The following is a 15459-nucleotide window of genomic DNA, read 5'->3' as shown; positions in this document are numbered from 1 at the left end:
TGCGGAACGGAACGTTTTTTGGCCGCAGCAAATAGCGCAGCATGCTGCGCTTTTTGCTCCGGCAAAAAATCCGGAACACTTGCCGCAAGGCCGGATCCGGAATGAATGCCCATTGAAAGGCATTGATCCGGATCCGGCCTTAAGCTAAACGTCGTTTCGGCGCATTGCCGGATGCGACGTTTAGCTTTTTCTCAATGGTTACCATGGCTGCCGGGACGCTAAAGTCCTGGCAGCCATGGTAAACTGTAGTGGGGAGCGGGGAGCAGCATACTTACCATCCGTGCGGCTCCCGGGGCGCTCCAGAGTGACGTCAGGGCGCCCCAAGCGCATGGATGACGTGATCGCATGGATCACATGATCCATGCGCATGGGGCGCTCTGACGTCATTCTGGAGCGCCCCGGGAGCCGCACGGATGGTAAGTATGCTGCTCCCCCGCTCCCCACTACTACTATGGCAACCAGGACTTTAATAGCGTCCTGGGTGCCATAGTAACACTGAAAGCATTTTGAAGACGGATCCGTCTTCAAATGCTTTCAGTACACTTGCGTTTTTCCGGATCCGGCGTGTAATTCCGGCAAGTGGAGTACACGCCGGATCCGGACAACGCAAGTGTGAAAGAGGCCTAAACTGTTCTACACTCGGCTCTTTTAACTCAAAGAATCGAATGAGTCACAAACTAAGTCGGATCATAGGATTCTTTTAACTTGTGACTCATTCGATTCATTTCTATTCTTAGACTCCCCTGTGTGACTCAGAGCTGCTAGTGTGCTTGCCCTGCCCCCTCAGCTCTGGTCGGTGATTGGTTGGTGGGCGGGGAGGGGAGGGGCTGGCAGAAGCAGCTTCCACTCTAAGATCATATTACGCTCCTCCCCGTCCCTCCCTCAGGCTCCCTGCTGCCAGCGTCTCTGCATTGTCTGTGTGACTGAGCTGTCAGCCCTGCTACTTGCCCACAGGGCTAAGCTGCCTGCCCGGCGCCCGGAACTGCATGTCCCGGGCGTCGGGCGATAGGAATTCCACACCCCTGAAAGCCTCCAACAGTTCAGTCACAAAGATTGAGACCCCAAGGCATTACAGAATCCTTCCACTGCACCATAGTAGAAGAACCTCTAGATAGGCCACCAGGCATCAGACACCCACCTTCAACTACTGATAACTAAACTCCTCGTTTGGACAAAGTGAATAATAAAAAAAATATCCTTCCTACATGAATTACTGATTCCAGCCTAAATCACCAATTACATAAACCCCCAAAACACAGATCGCTGTTGTCACCAGTAGAAGGTATGTGTCCTGAAAACTGGACAACCAGAGATTACATAAAATGGGGACCTACTAAAAGGAATGACAGAATGGAATGCCCATAGACTTTAACAGGAAAGTGCCCATAGAGAATAATGGAAATGTAATATTTGAATTAGACAAAACCATTTGACATATCTAATAATTATTTAGCAGGCTTACTCTTCAAGTTCAGTGGGATTATTTAATGTTCAGATTAAGTGGAATTATGACTGTTTTCTGCAGAATGACTAGGGTGAATGACACAAAGGAATGCCCATAGACTTTAACAGGAAAGTGGAATGCCCATAGAAAATAATGGACCAGAGTGGAATGCCCAGAGAGAATAATGGACCAGAGTGGAATGCCCAGAGAGAATAATGGACCAGAGTGGAATGCCCATAGAGAATAATGGACCAGAGTGGAATGCCCATAGAGAATAATGGACCAAAGTGGAATGCCTATAGAGAATAATGGACCAGAGTGGAATGCCCATAGAGAATAATGGACCAGAGTGGAATGCCCATAGAGAATAATGGACCAGAGTGGAATGCCCATAGAGAATAATGGACCAGAGTGGAATGCCCATAGAGAATAATGGACCAGAGTGGAATGCCCATAGAGAATAATGGACCAGAGTGGAATGCCCATAGAGAATAATGGACCAGAGTGGAATGCCCATAGAGAATAATGGACCAGAGTGGAATGCCCATAGAGAATAATGGACCAGAGTGGAATGCCCATAGAGAATAATGGACCAGAGTGGAATGCCCATAGAGAATAATGGACCAGAGTGGAATGCCCATAGAGAATAATGGACCAGAGTGGAATGCCCATAGAGAATAATGGACCAGAGTGGAATGCCATAGAGAATAATGGACCAGAGTGGAATGCCCATTGAGAATAATGGACCAGAGTGGAATGCCCATAGAAAATAATGGACCAGAGTGGAATGCCCATAGAGAATAATGGACCAGAGTGGAATGCCCATAGAGAATAATGGACCAGAGTGGAATGCCCATAGAAAATAATGGACCAGAGTGGAATGCTCATAGAAAATAATGGACCAGAGTGGAATGCTCATAGAAAATAATGGACCAGAGTGGAATGCCCATAGAGAATAATGGACCAGAGTGGAATGCCCATAGAGAATAATGGACCAGAGTGGAATGCCCATAGAGAATAATGGACCAGAGTGGAATGCCCATAGAGAATAATGGACCAGAGTGGAATGCCCATAGAAAATAATGGACCAGAGTGGAATGCCTATAGAGAATAATGGACCAGAGTGGAGTGCCCATAGAGAATAATGGACCAGAGTGAACTGCCCATAGAGAATAATGGACCAGAGTGGAATTCCCATAGAGAATAATGGACCAGAGTGGAATGCCCATAGAGAATAATGGACCAGAGTGGAATGCCCATAGAGAATAATGGACCAGAGTGGAATGCCCATAGGCTATAATGGGAAGTAAAACGTGACTTTGTGCCTGAACCATTCAACATATCAAATAAATCTGTAGCAGATTTACTCTTCAAGTTCAGTGGGATTATTTAAAATTGAGATTAAGTGGGATTATCATGTTAATGTTCTACATAACACAGATTTACCTGCAAATGAGCTCAGAGTTTACTTCCCATTATAGTCTATGGGCATTCCTTTGTGTCATTCACCCTCGTCATTCTGCAGAAAAAGGATTCCACTTAAAGGGTTTCTACCACCAGAGGTTGAGATTTTTCGCTGACTGACACTAGCGATCTGCTAGTGTCTGCACTACCTAACAGTGCTTTTGTATCCCCGTTGTCTGCTGCCGTTAAGCTTAAAAACATACTTTTATTGGTATGCAAATGAGCCTCTAGGTGCTATGGGGCGTCTTTTCAGCACCTAGAGGCTCCGTCTACTCACTATTTCTACCACCCACCGCGTCCCTCCAGCCCGCTTCGCTCCTCTTGATTGACAGACAACCTCACTCCATCTCTAATTCCAGCACCTGCGCCGTGCGCTTCTGTATTCAAAGCAGGCGCAGTGACTTTCGGACAGCTCCCTGCGTCAGCATCTTCACTGTGGTCTGACAGTCACTGCGCCGAATACAGAAGCACACAGCGCAAGTGCTGGAATTCGAGATGAAGCGAGGTTGGCTGTCAATCAAGAGGAGCGGGGCGGGTTGGAGGGACGCGGTGGGCGGCAGAAATAGTGAGTAGACGGAGCCTCTAGGTGCTGAAAAGACACCCCCATAGCACCTAGAGGCTCATTTGCATATCAATAAAAGTAGGTAGTGCAGACACTAGCAGATCGCTAGTGTCAGTCAGCGAAAAATCTCAAACTCTGGTGGTAGAAACCCTTTAATCTGAACATTAAATAATCCCACTGAATTTAGAGAGTAAGCCTGCCAAATAATTATTAGATATGTCCAATGGTTTTGTCTCTAATTCAAATATTACATTTCCATTATTCTCTCTGGGCATTCCACTCTGGTCCATTATTCTCTCTGGGCATTCCACTCTGGTCCATTATTCTCTCTGGGCATTCCACTCTGGTCCATTATTCTCTATGGGCATTCCACTCTGGTCCATTATTCTCTATGGGCATTCCACTCTGGTCCATTATTCTCTATGGGCATTCCACTCTGGTCCATTATTCTCTATGGGCATTCCACTCTGGTCCATTATTCTCTATGGGCATTCCACTCTGGTCCATTATTCTCTATGGGCATTCCACTCTGGTCCATTATTCTCTATGGGCATTCCACTCTGGTCCATTATTCTCTGTGGGCATTCCACTCTGGTCCATTATTCTCTGTGGGCATTTCACTCTGGTCCATTATTTTCTGTGGGCATTTCACTCTGGTCCATTATTTTCTATGGGCATTCCACTCTGGTCCATTATTCTCTATGGGCATTCCACTCTGGTCCATTATTCTCTATGGGCTTTCCACTCTGGTCCATTATTCTCTATGGGCTTTCCACTCTGGTCCATTATTCTCTATGGGCATTCCACTCTGGTCCATTATTCTCTATGGGCATTCCACTCTGGTCCATTATTCTCTATGGGCATTCCACTCTGGTCCATTATTCTCTGTGGGCATTCCACTCTGGTCCATTATTCTCTGTGGGCATTCCACTCTGGTCCATTATTTTCTGTGGGCATTTCACTTTGGTCCATTATTTTCTATGGGCATTCCACTCTGGTCCATTATTCTCTATGGGCATTCCACTCTGGTCCATTATTCTCTATGGGCATTCCACTCTGGTCCATTATTCTCTATGGGCATTCCACTCTGGTCCATTATTCTCTATGGGCATTCCACTCTGGTCCATTATTCGCTATGGGCATTCCACTCTGGTCCATTATTCGCTATGGGCATTCCACTCTGGTCCATTATTCTCTATGGGCATTCCACTCTGGTCCATTATTCTCTATGGGCATTCCACTTTCCTGTTAAAGTCTATGGGCATTCCTTTCTGTCATTCCTTTTAGTAGGGCCTCATAAAATGTTCACCTCCAAAGAGCTGTGACCCATAACCATGGACTCCTGGCTGCAAGGACCACTTGGAGAGACTTTGCTTCCCTAGAATTTTTACAGAATCCCCCGTCCATGTAACAAGCCGCTGACTACTCCACTGACCCCCGAAGGTTCTGGTGACCTCCAGTTATTAAGATGTTAACTAATAGGGTGTTCTGAGAATGATGTATATATGAGTGGGCTTCATAAGGTTGGCTGCTATGGGTATTTGCAGCACTTTCATCTCTGGCATCAGTTTTGAGGACACAGCCCCCCAAATGACTAGTGCCGCAGGGTCCTGTTAATGGACACATATCATGATGACCCTAACAGCAAACACCCCATTCAATAGACATAGCTAGGTGACCCTAGTACACACAGCGCAGTCATCACACACGTCAGTCACTAGGCACAGGTGACCCGATGACTATACACAGGTCACACACCTGTCAGCAGTGACCCGTCTTATACCCAGCGGGTGTAGGGGTGTATGCAGGCAGAAATCTCGCTGTCGCCACCCGCCAGTGTCGCTGCTCTTCTCACAGTCAGTCAATCCTGCAATAGTTAGGCCCCGCCCACTAGTCTATGAGTCTCCGCCTTTCCTGTGACATCATACCTACCACGAGCAACTCCATTCTAGTCACTACCGTAGCACCATGGTAATATTTGAAACGCAAAACCGGAAGTGAAACACCGGCAGACCGGAAGGTTTTTCTTGTGGACGTCCTGTTCACTACAGATGGGTGATAAAGGAAAGAAGCCGCAGCCCATGTGAATTACGCCAGGTGACTGGTATTTGTCTTCTTATTTACCTCTGCTGCCATGATTCACAGGAAGGGGAGCGGATTTCAGCTTTGTATTCCCAGTATTATGTAGTAATTCACATTATACACCGATCAGAACTAGTTCTAGCAATGACAATTACATGTCACATATACTTATTAGGTTAGGGCTACAGCAGCGACTTTAGTCATGGGACAGTAAGATCATAAATGTCATCCTACTTAATCACAAATAATGGTGATGTAGTTGTGTTGAAATACTGCAAATTTGGATTTGCCCCTGTGGTGTCTCGGGCGCATTGTAATACAGTCACATTCATTATCTGTTATTTAGGGTACTTTCACACGTTTTTCTTCTCCAGCATTGAGTTCCGTCTTAGGGGCTCAATACCGGAAAAAAAATGATCAGTTTTATCCTAATGCATTCTGAATGGAGAGCAATCCGTTCAGGATGTCTCCAGTTCAGTCTTTTTGACTGATCAGGAGAGAGATAATACCGCAGCATGCTACAGTTTTATTTCTGTCCAAAATTCCGGAACACTTGCCAGAATGCCGGATCGGGGGGACCTGTTACCTCGATCTAATTGCCCCAAGCCGGCTTCAGAGTCAATTAGATGTATATATCAATACAGGCCACTAGGTGGCAGCCTTGTACAGATGTGTGAATGAGGCCTTGTATCGCTTGAACCGTACTGACCTGGAGAATTAAGATAACAGGTCAATTTTACTGCATAGTGTACAGTGAAAAAAAAAACACATTTATCAGAATAGTGTTTTTTCCCAATTCTACCCCATTTGGAATTTTTTTCCCGCTCCCTACTACATGGTATGCAACCGTAAATGGTGCCATTAGAAATTACAACCTGTCGTACAAAAAATAAGCCCCCATAAGGCTATGTGAATGGAAACACCTTGTGTCTTCATGCTGAGAAGAACGTTTTCTGTATCCGACACTGTTAGGGTACTTTCCCACTAGCGTTATTCTTTTCCGGCATTGAGTTCTGTCCTAGGGGCTCAATACTGGTACTGATCAGTTTTATCCTAACGCATTCTGAACGGAGAGAAATCCGTTCAGGATGCATCAGGATGTCTTCAGTTCAGTCCCTCTTACATTTTTTTGGAGGGAGAAAATGCCGCAACTTGCTGCAGTTTTCTCTCCGGCCAAAAATCCTGAACACTTGCTGGAATGCCGGGTCCAGAATTTTTTCCATTGAAATGCATTAATGCCGGATCCGGCATTGCGGTCTGCGCACGCACAGACTATTCACTGTATTAAGTAAGGGTTAACAGCCAAAGAAAGCTCAATATTTATTACCCTGATTCTGCAGTTTACAGAAACACCACATATGAGGTTGCACATTTGAAGCCCCCCTAGAGTAGAGACTCCAAAAAAGTGACCCCATTTTGTAAATTACGAAATGAGGTGACAGTTTTATTGGTACTATTTTGGGGTACATAGGGATCGACTGATATTGTTTTTTTTTACAGGCGATATCGATAACCTGTGAACTTTCAGGCCGATAGTGAATAACTTATTCCGATATTCTGTGCATTTTTATAAAAAATAATGTTTCTGTTATGGCGTTTACCACATTTTTTAAAATTAAAAAAAATATATACATTTTCGAACGTGGCAATATGTAATATGTTTGTTTATTTATTGTTTATATATTTTATATGTCAAATTAGGAAAGTGGGTGATTTATACTTAATATTTTTATTTTTTATTTTATAACTATTTCCCCCTTAGGGGCTAGAACCTGGGATCGTTTGATCCATTGTCCTATTCACCCTGATGGAGCTCTATTAGGCCCCTTTCACACGGGCGAGTTTTCCGTGCTGGTGCGGTGAACGTATTGCACCCGCACTGAATCCGGACCCATTCATTTCTATGGGGCTGTGCACATGAGCGTTGATTTTCACGCATCACTTGTGCGTTGAGTGAAAATCGCAGCATGCTCTATATTGTGCGATTTTCACGCGACGCAGGCCCCATAGAAGTGAATGGGGTGCGTGAAAATCGCATAGCATCCGCCAGCAAGTGCGGATGCTATGCGATTTTCACGCATGGTTGCTAGGAGACAGTCTATTCACTGTATTATTTTCCCTTATAACATGGTTATAAGGGAAAATAATAGCATTCTGAATACAGAATGCATAGTATAATAGTGCTGGAGGGGTTAAAAAAAAAAAAAAAAAGTTAACTCACCTTCTCCTCTTGATCGCGTAGTTCCCGGTCTCTTTACTTCTTGAATGGGCTGTGGGGTGGGCTAAATGACCTGTGGTGATGTCAGATCACATGCTCCAATCACATGGTCCATCACCGTGGTGATGGAGCATGTGATCTGACATCACCACAGGTCATTTAGCCCACCCCACAGCCCATTCAAGAAGTAAAGAGACCGGGAACTACGCGATCAAGAGGAGAAGGTGAGTTAACTTTTTTTTTTTTTTTTTTTAACCCCTCCAGCACTATTATACTATGCATTCTGTATTTAGAATGCTATTAGGGTATTTTCCCTTGTAACCATGTTGTAAGGGAAAATAATACAATCTTCAGAACATCAATCCCAAGCCCGAACTTCTGTGAAGAAGTTCGGGTTTGGGTACCAAACATGCACGATTTTTCTCACGCGAGTGCAAAACGCATGACAATGTTTTGCACTTGCGTGGAAAAATCGCGCATTTTCCTGCAACGCACCCGCCTCTTATCCGGGCAAAAAAACTGACGCCCGTGTGAAAGAGGCCTTAGGGTGAATAGGACTTCACACTCTCCCTGCTGCCCTGTGCATAGTGCCCACAGCAGCAGGGAGAATACCAGGGCAGCCAGGGCTTCAGTAGCATCCTGGCTGCCATGGTAACCGATCAGAGCCCCAGGATTACACAGCTGGGGCTCCGATCAGAAGCTGCCACTGCACCATCAATGAGGAGGAGGAGGAGAGGGGACCCTGTGGCCACTGCCACCAATGACTTTAATACTTAAAAGGGTTGGGGGGGGGCGCACTGCGCCACCAATGATTTTAATACTGTGGGGGAGGGCGCACTGCGCCACCAATGATAATTAATGTTTAATACAGGAGGTGGGTGTGTCGGCGCAGAATCGCATAGCCGCCACCCTGCCTCTGACAGGGAGCTGCGATAAGCGGCAGTAGTTAACCCCTCAGGTGCGGCACCTGAGGGGTTAACTGCCGTTTATCGCAGCTTCCTGTCATGTAAGCTGGGCTCCGCCTCCTGTATTTGTATTAGACGTTGATTATCATTGGTGGCACAGTACACCCGTCCTTTCTGTCCTTATTGGCAGCGCAGCACAGGGGGAGAGAGAGTGACTCCTTGTCCCCTGTGCTGATGAGGGAACATGGAGCACTCATGTTCTGTCATAGCGTGCTGGACGCATTATCGACAAGGTTAGATGCCGATAACTTTAAAAACCATGAATATCGGTAACTCCGATAATCGGTCGATCCCTAGTACATATGATTTATGATAGCCCGATATTACGCTTTTTGTGAGGCAAGGTAACCAAAAAAGGCTGTTGTGGCACAGTATTTATTTTTAGTTTTTTACGGAGTTCTCCTGAAAGGTTAGATCATGTGTTGTTTTTATAGAGCAGGTAAATGCCGACGTGACAATACCAAATATGTGTATTTTTTGTTTGAGTTTTACATACTAGGGGCTAAATGACCCAAACTGCAGTTATCTCCAGACCCAGCTTCAGCAGTATGAAGTATTGTACATTATAACACCCCCAAAAAAAGGCAATACTCCTCTTTTGACCCCAACAAATCCAGAGCTGGCATTCCCCCTAGTCTTTGAAGACACATCTTGTACTACTAGCAGTAGTGTGGAACTATGATTCCAGGCTCTAAAGCAGTGGTTCTCAACCTTTCTAAAGCCGAGACCCCTTAATACAGTTCCTCATGTTGTGGTTACCCCCAACCATTACATTTTTTTCCTTGCTACGTCATAACTAATTTTGCTACTGTTATGAATTGTAATGTAAATATCTGATATGCAGGATGTATGCCAGTCTATTACAAGGTGTTAGGTAGTTCTGTAATTGGCGCTGTAATTGGGGGATCTGTGGCGGACGCTGTTATGGGGGATCTGTGGCGGACGCTGTTATGGGGGATCTGTGGCGGACGCTGTTATGGGGGATCTGTGGCGGACGCTGTTATGGGGGATCTGTGGCGGACGCTGTTATGGGGGATCTGTGGGGGGCGCTGTTATGGGGGATCTGTGGGGGGCGCTGTTATGGGGGATCTGTGGAGGACGCTGTTATGGGGGATCTGTGGAGGACGCTGTTATGGGGGATCTGTGGAGGACGCTGTTATGGGGGATCTGTGGCGGACGCTGTTATGGGGGATCTGTGGCGGACGCTGTTATGGGGGATCTGTGGCGGACGCTGTTATGGGGGATCTGTGGCGGACGCTGTTATGGGGGATCTGTGGCGGACGCTGTTATGGGGGATCTGTGGCGGACGCTGTTATGGGGGATCTGTGGCGGACGCTGTTATGGGGGATCTGTGGCGGACGCTGTTATGGGGGATCTGTGGAGGACGCTGTTATGGGGGATCTGTGGCGGACGCTGTTATGGGGGATCTGTGGCGGACGCTGTTATGGGGGATCTGTGGCGGACGCTGTTATGGGGGATCTGTGGCGGACGCTGTTATGGGGGATCTGTGGCGGACGCTGTTATGGGGGATCTGTGGCGGACGCTGTTATGGGGGATCTGTGGCGGACGCTGTTATGGGGGATCTGTGGCGGACGCTGTTATGGGGGATCTGTGGCGGACGCTGTTATGGGGGATCTGTGGCGGACGCTGTTATGGGGGATCTGTGGCGGACGCTGTTATGGGGGATCTGTGGCGGACGCTGTTATGGGGGATCTGTGGCGGACGCTGTTATGGGGGATCTGTGGCGGACGCTGTTATGGGGGATCTGTGGCGGACGCTGTTATGGGGGATCTGTGGCGGACGCTGTTATGGGGGATCTGTGGCGGGCGCTGTTATGGGGGATCTGTGGCGGGCGCTGTTATGGGGGATCTGTGGCGGGCGCTGTTATGGGGGATCTGTGGCGGGCGCTGTTATGGGGGATCTGTGGCGGGCGCTGTTATGGGGGATCTGTGGCGGGCGCTGTTATGGGGGATCTGTGGCGGGCGCTGTTATGGGGGATCTGTGGCGGGCGCTGTTATGGGGGATCTGTGGCGGGCGCTGTTATGGGGGATCTGTGGCGGGCGCTGTTATGGGGGATCTGTGGCGGGCGCTGTTATGGGGGATCTGTGGCGGGCGCTGTTATGGGGGATCTGTGGCGGGCGCTGTTATGGGGGATCTGTGGCGGGCGCTGTTATGGGGGATCTGTGGCGGGCGCTGTTATGGGGGATCTGTGGAGGGCGCTGTTATGGGGGATCTGTGGAGGGCGCTGTTATGGGGGATCTGTGGAGGGCGCTGTTATGGGGGATCTGTGGAGGGCGCTGTTATGGGGGATCTGTGGAGGGCGCTGTTATGGGGGATCTGTGGAGGGCGCTGTTATGGGGGATCTGTGGAGGGCGCTGTTATGGGGGATCTGTGGAGGGCGCTGTTATGGGGGATCTGTGGAGGGCGCTGTTATGGGGGACCTGTGGAGGGCACTGTTATGGGGGACCTGTGAATGGCACTGTTATGGGGTGGATCTGTCGAGTACGCTGTTATAGGGGATGTGTGCTATGACACATAGGGCCATGAGGGGGGCCAGCACAAGACATATAGCATCTTATGCTGGTCCCCCTCATGGCCCTATGTGTCCCCTCATGTGTCCTAAACTGCGCACATAACTGGCTTTGCGTGTAAAGTATGTTACTCCTGTGTGAAACAATCTCTCTCCTATTTGTAGCGTTATACTACCCTACCTCGTGAGATTTCCCTACCTCCTGACTTCCTGTCGCACTGCTAATGACGTGAGGAGGCGTTCCTGAGTTTTGACGATCTGCGCATGCACAAACCAACAGTTTATGGAAAATCTCAGCGGAGTTCAGCTTTACACCGGGACACTGCGCATGCGCAGGCGAGCCTTAGTAGGAAAATATTACGGCCCAGTGCGCAAGCGTGGCTAACTCCGGCCGGCGCATGCGCAGTGTCCCGGTGTGATGCTGAACTCCGCTGAGATTTTCCATAAACTGTCAGGTTTGCGCATGCGCAGATCGTCAAAACTCAGGAACGCCTCCTCACGTCATTAGCAGTGCGACGGGAAGTCAGGAGGTAGGGAAATCTCACGAAGTAGGGTAATGTAACGCTACAATTGTGCAGCCCTAATAGGAAGCCTCAGGCGACCCCCCCGGAAAGGGCCGATCGACCCCCAAAGGGGTTGCGACCCCTAGGTTGAGAACCGCTGCTCTAGAGGCTAATGTGTCACTGCTACAGACTCAAAGGAGGTTTCCTATCTCAGACACTGATGGCATATCGCTAGATTATGCCATAAATGTCAGCTAGGTTTAGTTCCCAGCTCGGGTCCCATAGCGGTGAATGGAGTCACATCTCCATTTACCGCTCTGGGTTTGCTGGAAATGATTAGCGCTAGTGACTGGTGATGGGATGGTGGCTGCACTTGTGTGGTGCGCTCTCCTTCATTTCAAGGGGCAGGACTATTCTGGAGACAGGAGCGGATCCCAGAAGCGGAAACTGCACCTATATGATATTGATGGGATATCCTAGTGATATGCCATTAATATATGACATGGGTATAGGCACCCTAACACCACGTGACCCAGTCCCAGCCAGAGAAGGGAGAATGCAACCTGATTTTAAAAGTAAGTCAAGTTGAAAGTTATTGATTGTTAGCAGTGTGTGTGTGTGGGGGGGGGGGGAGATAAAATAAGTTAGAAAACACCTTTTAATGTTTCATGAATAAAGTCACGGTGTACCTCTAGCATTTTGCACAGTGGAGTCAGTTGTCACTACCATCTGATAAATGTTTTACAATGTTTTAAAGGGAACCTGTCACTGGGATTTTGGGTATAGAGCTGAGGACATGGGTTGCTAGATGGCCGCTAGTACATCCACAATACCCAATCCCCATAGCTCTGTGTGCTTTTATTGTGTAAAAAAAAACTATTTGATACATATGCAAATTAACCTGAGACGAGTCCTGTACGTGAGATGAGTCAGGGACAGGACTCATCGCAGGTTCATTTGCATATGTATCAAATCGGTTTTTTGACACAATAAAAACACACAGAGCTATGGGGACTGGGTATTGTGGATGTGCTAGCGGCCATCTAGCAACCCATGTCCTCAGCTCCATACACAAAATCCCGGTGACAGGTTCCCTTTAAGCCTGAAACACCAATATATCACAAATTATGCATATTACAACCAGTACCATTATTGCCTTATAACGAACAACGTATATACTTGTCACATTTCTTGCACTTCTTTTTTTATAGGTAGATTAATACATGTCAAAGGGAAATCTTCTTTATTAAGTGTCCTGTTCTCGGGGAAGATGGAGAAGGATAGACTTTACATGGCTGAGAGGATATTTAATATCACCCTAGAGATAATCTGTCTGCTGACTGGAGAGGTGGGTGATTGGTGGTCTTCAGAAGAAACCTTGAGGAATAATTGCAGATATGAGATTATGAAATGTTCTACTACGTAATAGTAGTTTTGGGCTTGGATAGAATAAAAAGATGAAAAGACTTCTACTGTATTACCAGTGCTGCCACTTGGCTGACATTTACTCCTGTAAATGGTACATTTGGCACATCTCATTTTAGACACATTTATGAATACTCCACTGCATGTCATCCGCCAAGGGGGCATGGCTTACGCTGCAACATTTGCACCAAAACTCTGGCGTAGAATTCTGTCACAAAGTAAGCCAACCAGTCGGACAGTCTAAAGGTGCGCCAGATTTATCCTCCTTCATAAGCCCCTCCTAGTTTACGATCTTACTGTGGTAGTGCATAACCACCGCTCTGTTCAAAGGAAATGTGTCACTGAAATCGTTTAACATTTAACCTCTCAGATGCTGTGTTCAAATGTGACCATAACATCTAAGAAGTCAGAAGTGTGTGCTTCACAGTTTTGAACGCCTTCCCCCAGTGGAGATCAGGGAAGGCGTAATGAGCCTGAGCATGTATTAGGCTTCCCAGCTTATTATTTGTATATTACTGTTCAGGCCAGCAGGTGGCAGCACTGAACTGTAATATACCTATTTCTGTATAGGATAATGGAGAAAATGTAATTACTCTGTACATGATGATTGCATGTTGTGATCCACTTGGGGACCTAATAAAAACAAAAACGAGTAAAAAAAAAATATATATATATATAAATTCATATCACCCCTCTTTCTCCAAAATCAAAATATACTTAAGCAATAAAAAAAAATTAACATCATGGGCATCGTCACGTGTGAAGACACCTGTACTATTAAAATATAAAAAATTCAGTGATCATCCCGCAAAAAATGAGCCCTCACACATCTCTGTAGACATAACTGTAATAAAAAAATGGGTCAGAATATGGTGATGAAAAGAGAAACTATTTTCACAAGTTTTTTTATTTTTTTCAGTTTTAAAACACAAGAAAAACTATACATACTGTATGTAGTATCGCCATAATCATACTGACCTGGAGAATGAAAAGCACAAGTCAGTTTCACTGCATAGTGAACTCAAATTCTACCTCATTTGGAATCCCCCCCCCCCCCCCCTTAATTGTATGCCATATTAAATTATGAAATTAGAAAGTACAACTTGTCCACCAAAAAACAAGCCCTCATACAGCTATGTGAACAGAAAAATAAAATAGTTATGGTTCCGGAAAGGCAGGGAGTGAAAAACGGAAAACCCCTGCATCAGGATGAGGCTAGAGAGCTGGTATTGTCACCACTCTCGACATGCCTGTTTTAGGCTACTTTCACACTTGGGTTTCACGGATCCGTTTGAAGGGCATTTCAAACGGATCCGTCAATAAACTGACTAAATGGAGCCAAACGGAAGCCATTCAGACGTATCCGTTTGTACGGATCCGTTTGTCACGTCGGTTTCCGTTTTGTCATCCGTTTAGCGGATCCGTTTTGGAATGAAAAGCATTTCTAGGTTCCATCTTCATGTATTCAGATCTATAGGGTTGTAATGCTCCTATATTTCTCCAGGGCTATCTTGTTGAAGTTCCAAAGCTGGTCCGACTTTGATAATGGACCACACCTTTCGGACTCTTGTACACGACTACATGCACCTAAAGATGTATAGTGTTCGTTAGAGGGCCATATGTCCCTGATCGTCATTGATCGTGCGAACGGGAGTACAGAGCATCATGATGCTGACCATGTTGTGCCGCAAACTGGGCTATTGTCCCGCACTCAGATGATCTATTAGTGCAAGACAATATCCCAGCGGGCAGCTCAACTTGCACAGGATGATTGTACACTATGATGCTGTGTACCCTCGTGCGCACGATCAATGCCACTACGGGACATATGGCCCGCTCACGGACTGCATGTCTCTTGGGGCATACAGTTGTGTGCAAGAGGCCTTAAAGGGGTTTTCTCATCTCATACAATGGGGGCATACCACTTTAAGATATGCCTACATTGTCTTATCGGTGCGGGTCCCACCGCTGGTACCCTCACATATATTGAGAACGGAGCCAAGAAAGTGGATGAGGTCGCACTGTGCTGCCGCCCTCCATTCATTTCTATGGGAGAGGCGGGGATTAGCGCTTGGTGGTGGACATACCATGGGAAATGTGTCCTACAGCAACAGTGCTCCCCGCTCCGTTCTCGATATAGGTGCGGGTCCTACCAATGTTACCCACACCTATCAGACAATGGTGGCATATTCAAGCGAAATCCCCCCATTGTCTATGCGAATACCCCTTTAAAAACTGTATGTCCCTTGCGTGTCCCTTGTGGTAA

The 15459-nt window shown here is 46.8% G+C and overlaps 2 protein-coding genes across 4 annotated transcripts in view; one reads left to right on the top strand and one right to left on the bottom strand.

The window, feature by feature from the left end:
• The window catches only part of LOC122941366 (oocyte zinc finger protein XlCOF6.1-like), a 76882-nt gene extending 71525 nt beyond the window's left edge, over window positions 1-5357 (bottom strand). For both annotated transcript variants that reach the window (XM_044298567.1, XM_044298568.1), the window contains exon 1: window positions 5229-5357. The gene's annotated coding sequence lies outside the window, so the exon portion shown is untranslated. The remainder of the gene's footprint in view (window positions 1-5228) is intronic.
• Window positions 5358-5487: 130 nt separating this feature from the next.
• The window catches only part of LOC122941369 (oocyte zinc finger protein XlCOF7.1-like), a 33048-nt gene continuing 23076 nt past the window's right edge, over window positions 5488-15459 (top strand). The window contains exons 1-2 of one of the 2 annotated variants that reach the window (XM_044298573.1): window positions 5488-5567; window positions 12980-13116. In XM_044298573.1, the coding sequence (XP_044154508.1) occupies window positions 13039-13116 (78 nt within the window). In that variant the 5' untranslated portion in view covers window positions 5488-5567; window positions 12980-13038. Of the gene's footprint in view, window positions 5575-12979; window positions 13117-15459 lie in introns of both variants that reach the window. The other variant, XM_044298574.1, reaches the window with a different exon arrangement.

Source organism: Bufo gargarizans, chromosome 6 (assembly GCF_014858855.1).
Source record: "Bufo gargarizans isolate SCDJY-AF-19 chromosome 6, ASM1485885v1, whole genome shotgun sequence".
Lineage (NCBI taxonomy): Eukaryota > Metazoa > Chordata > Amphibia > Anura > Bufonidae > Bufo > Bufo gargarizans.
This window is presented reverse-complemented; position numbering and strand designations above follow the sequence as displayed.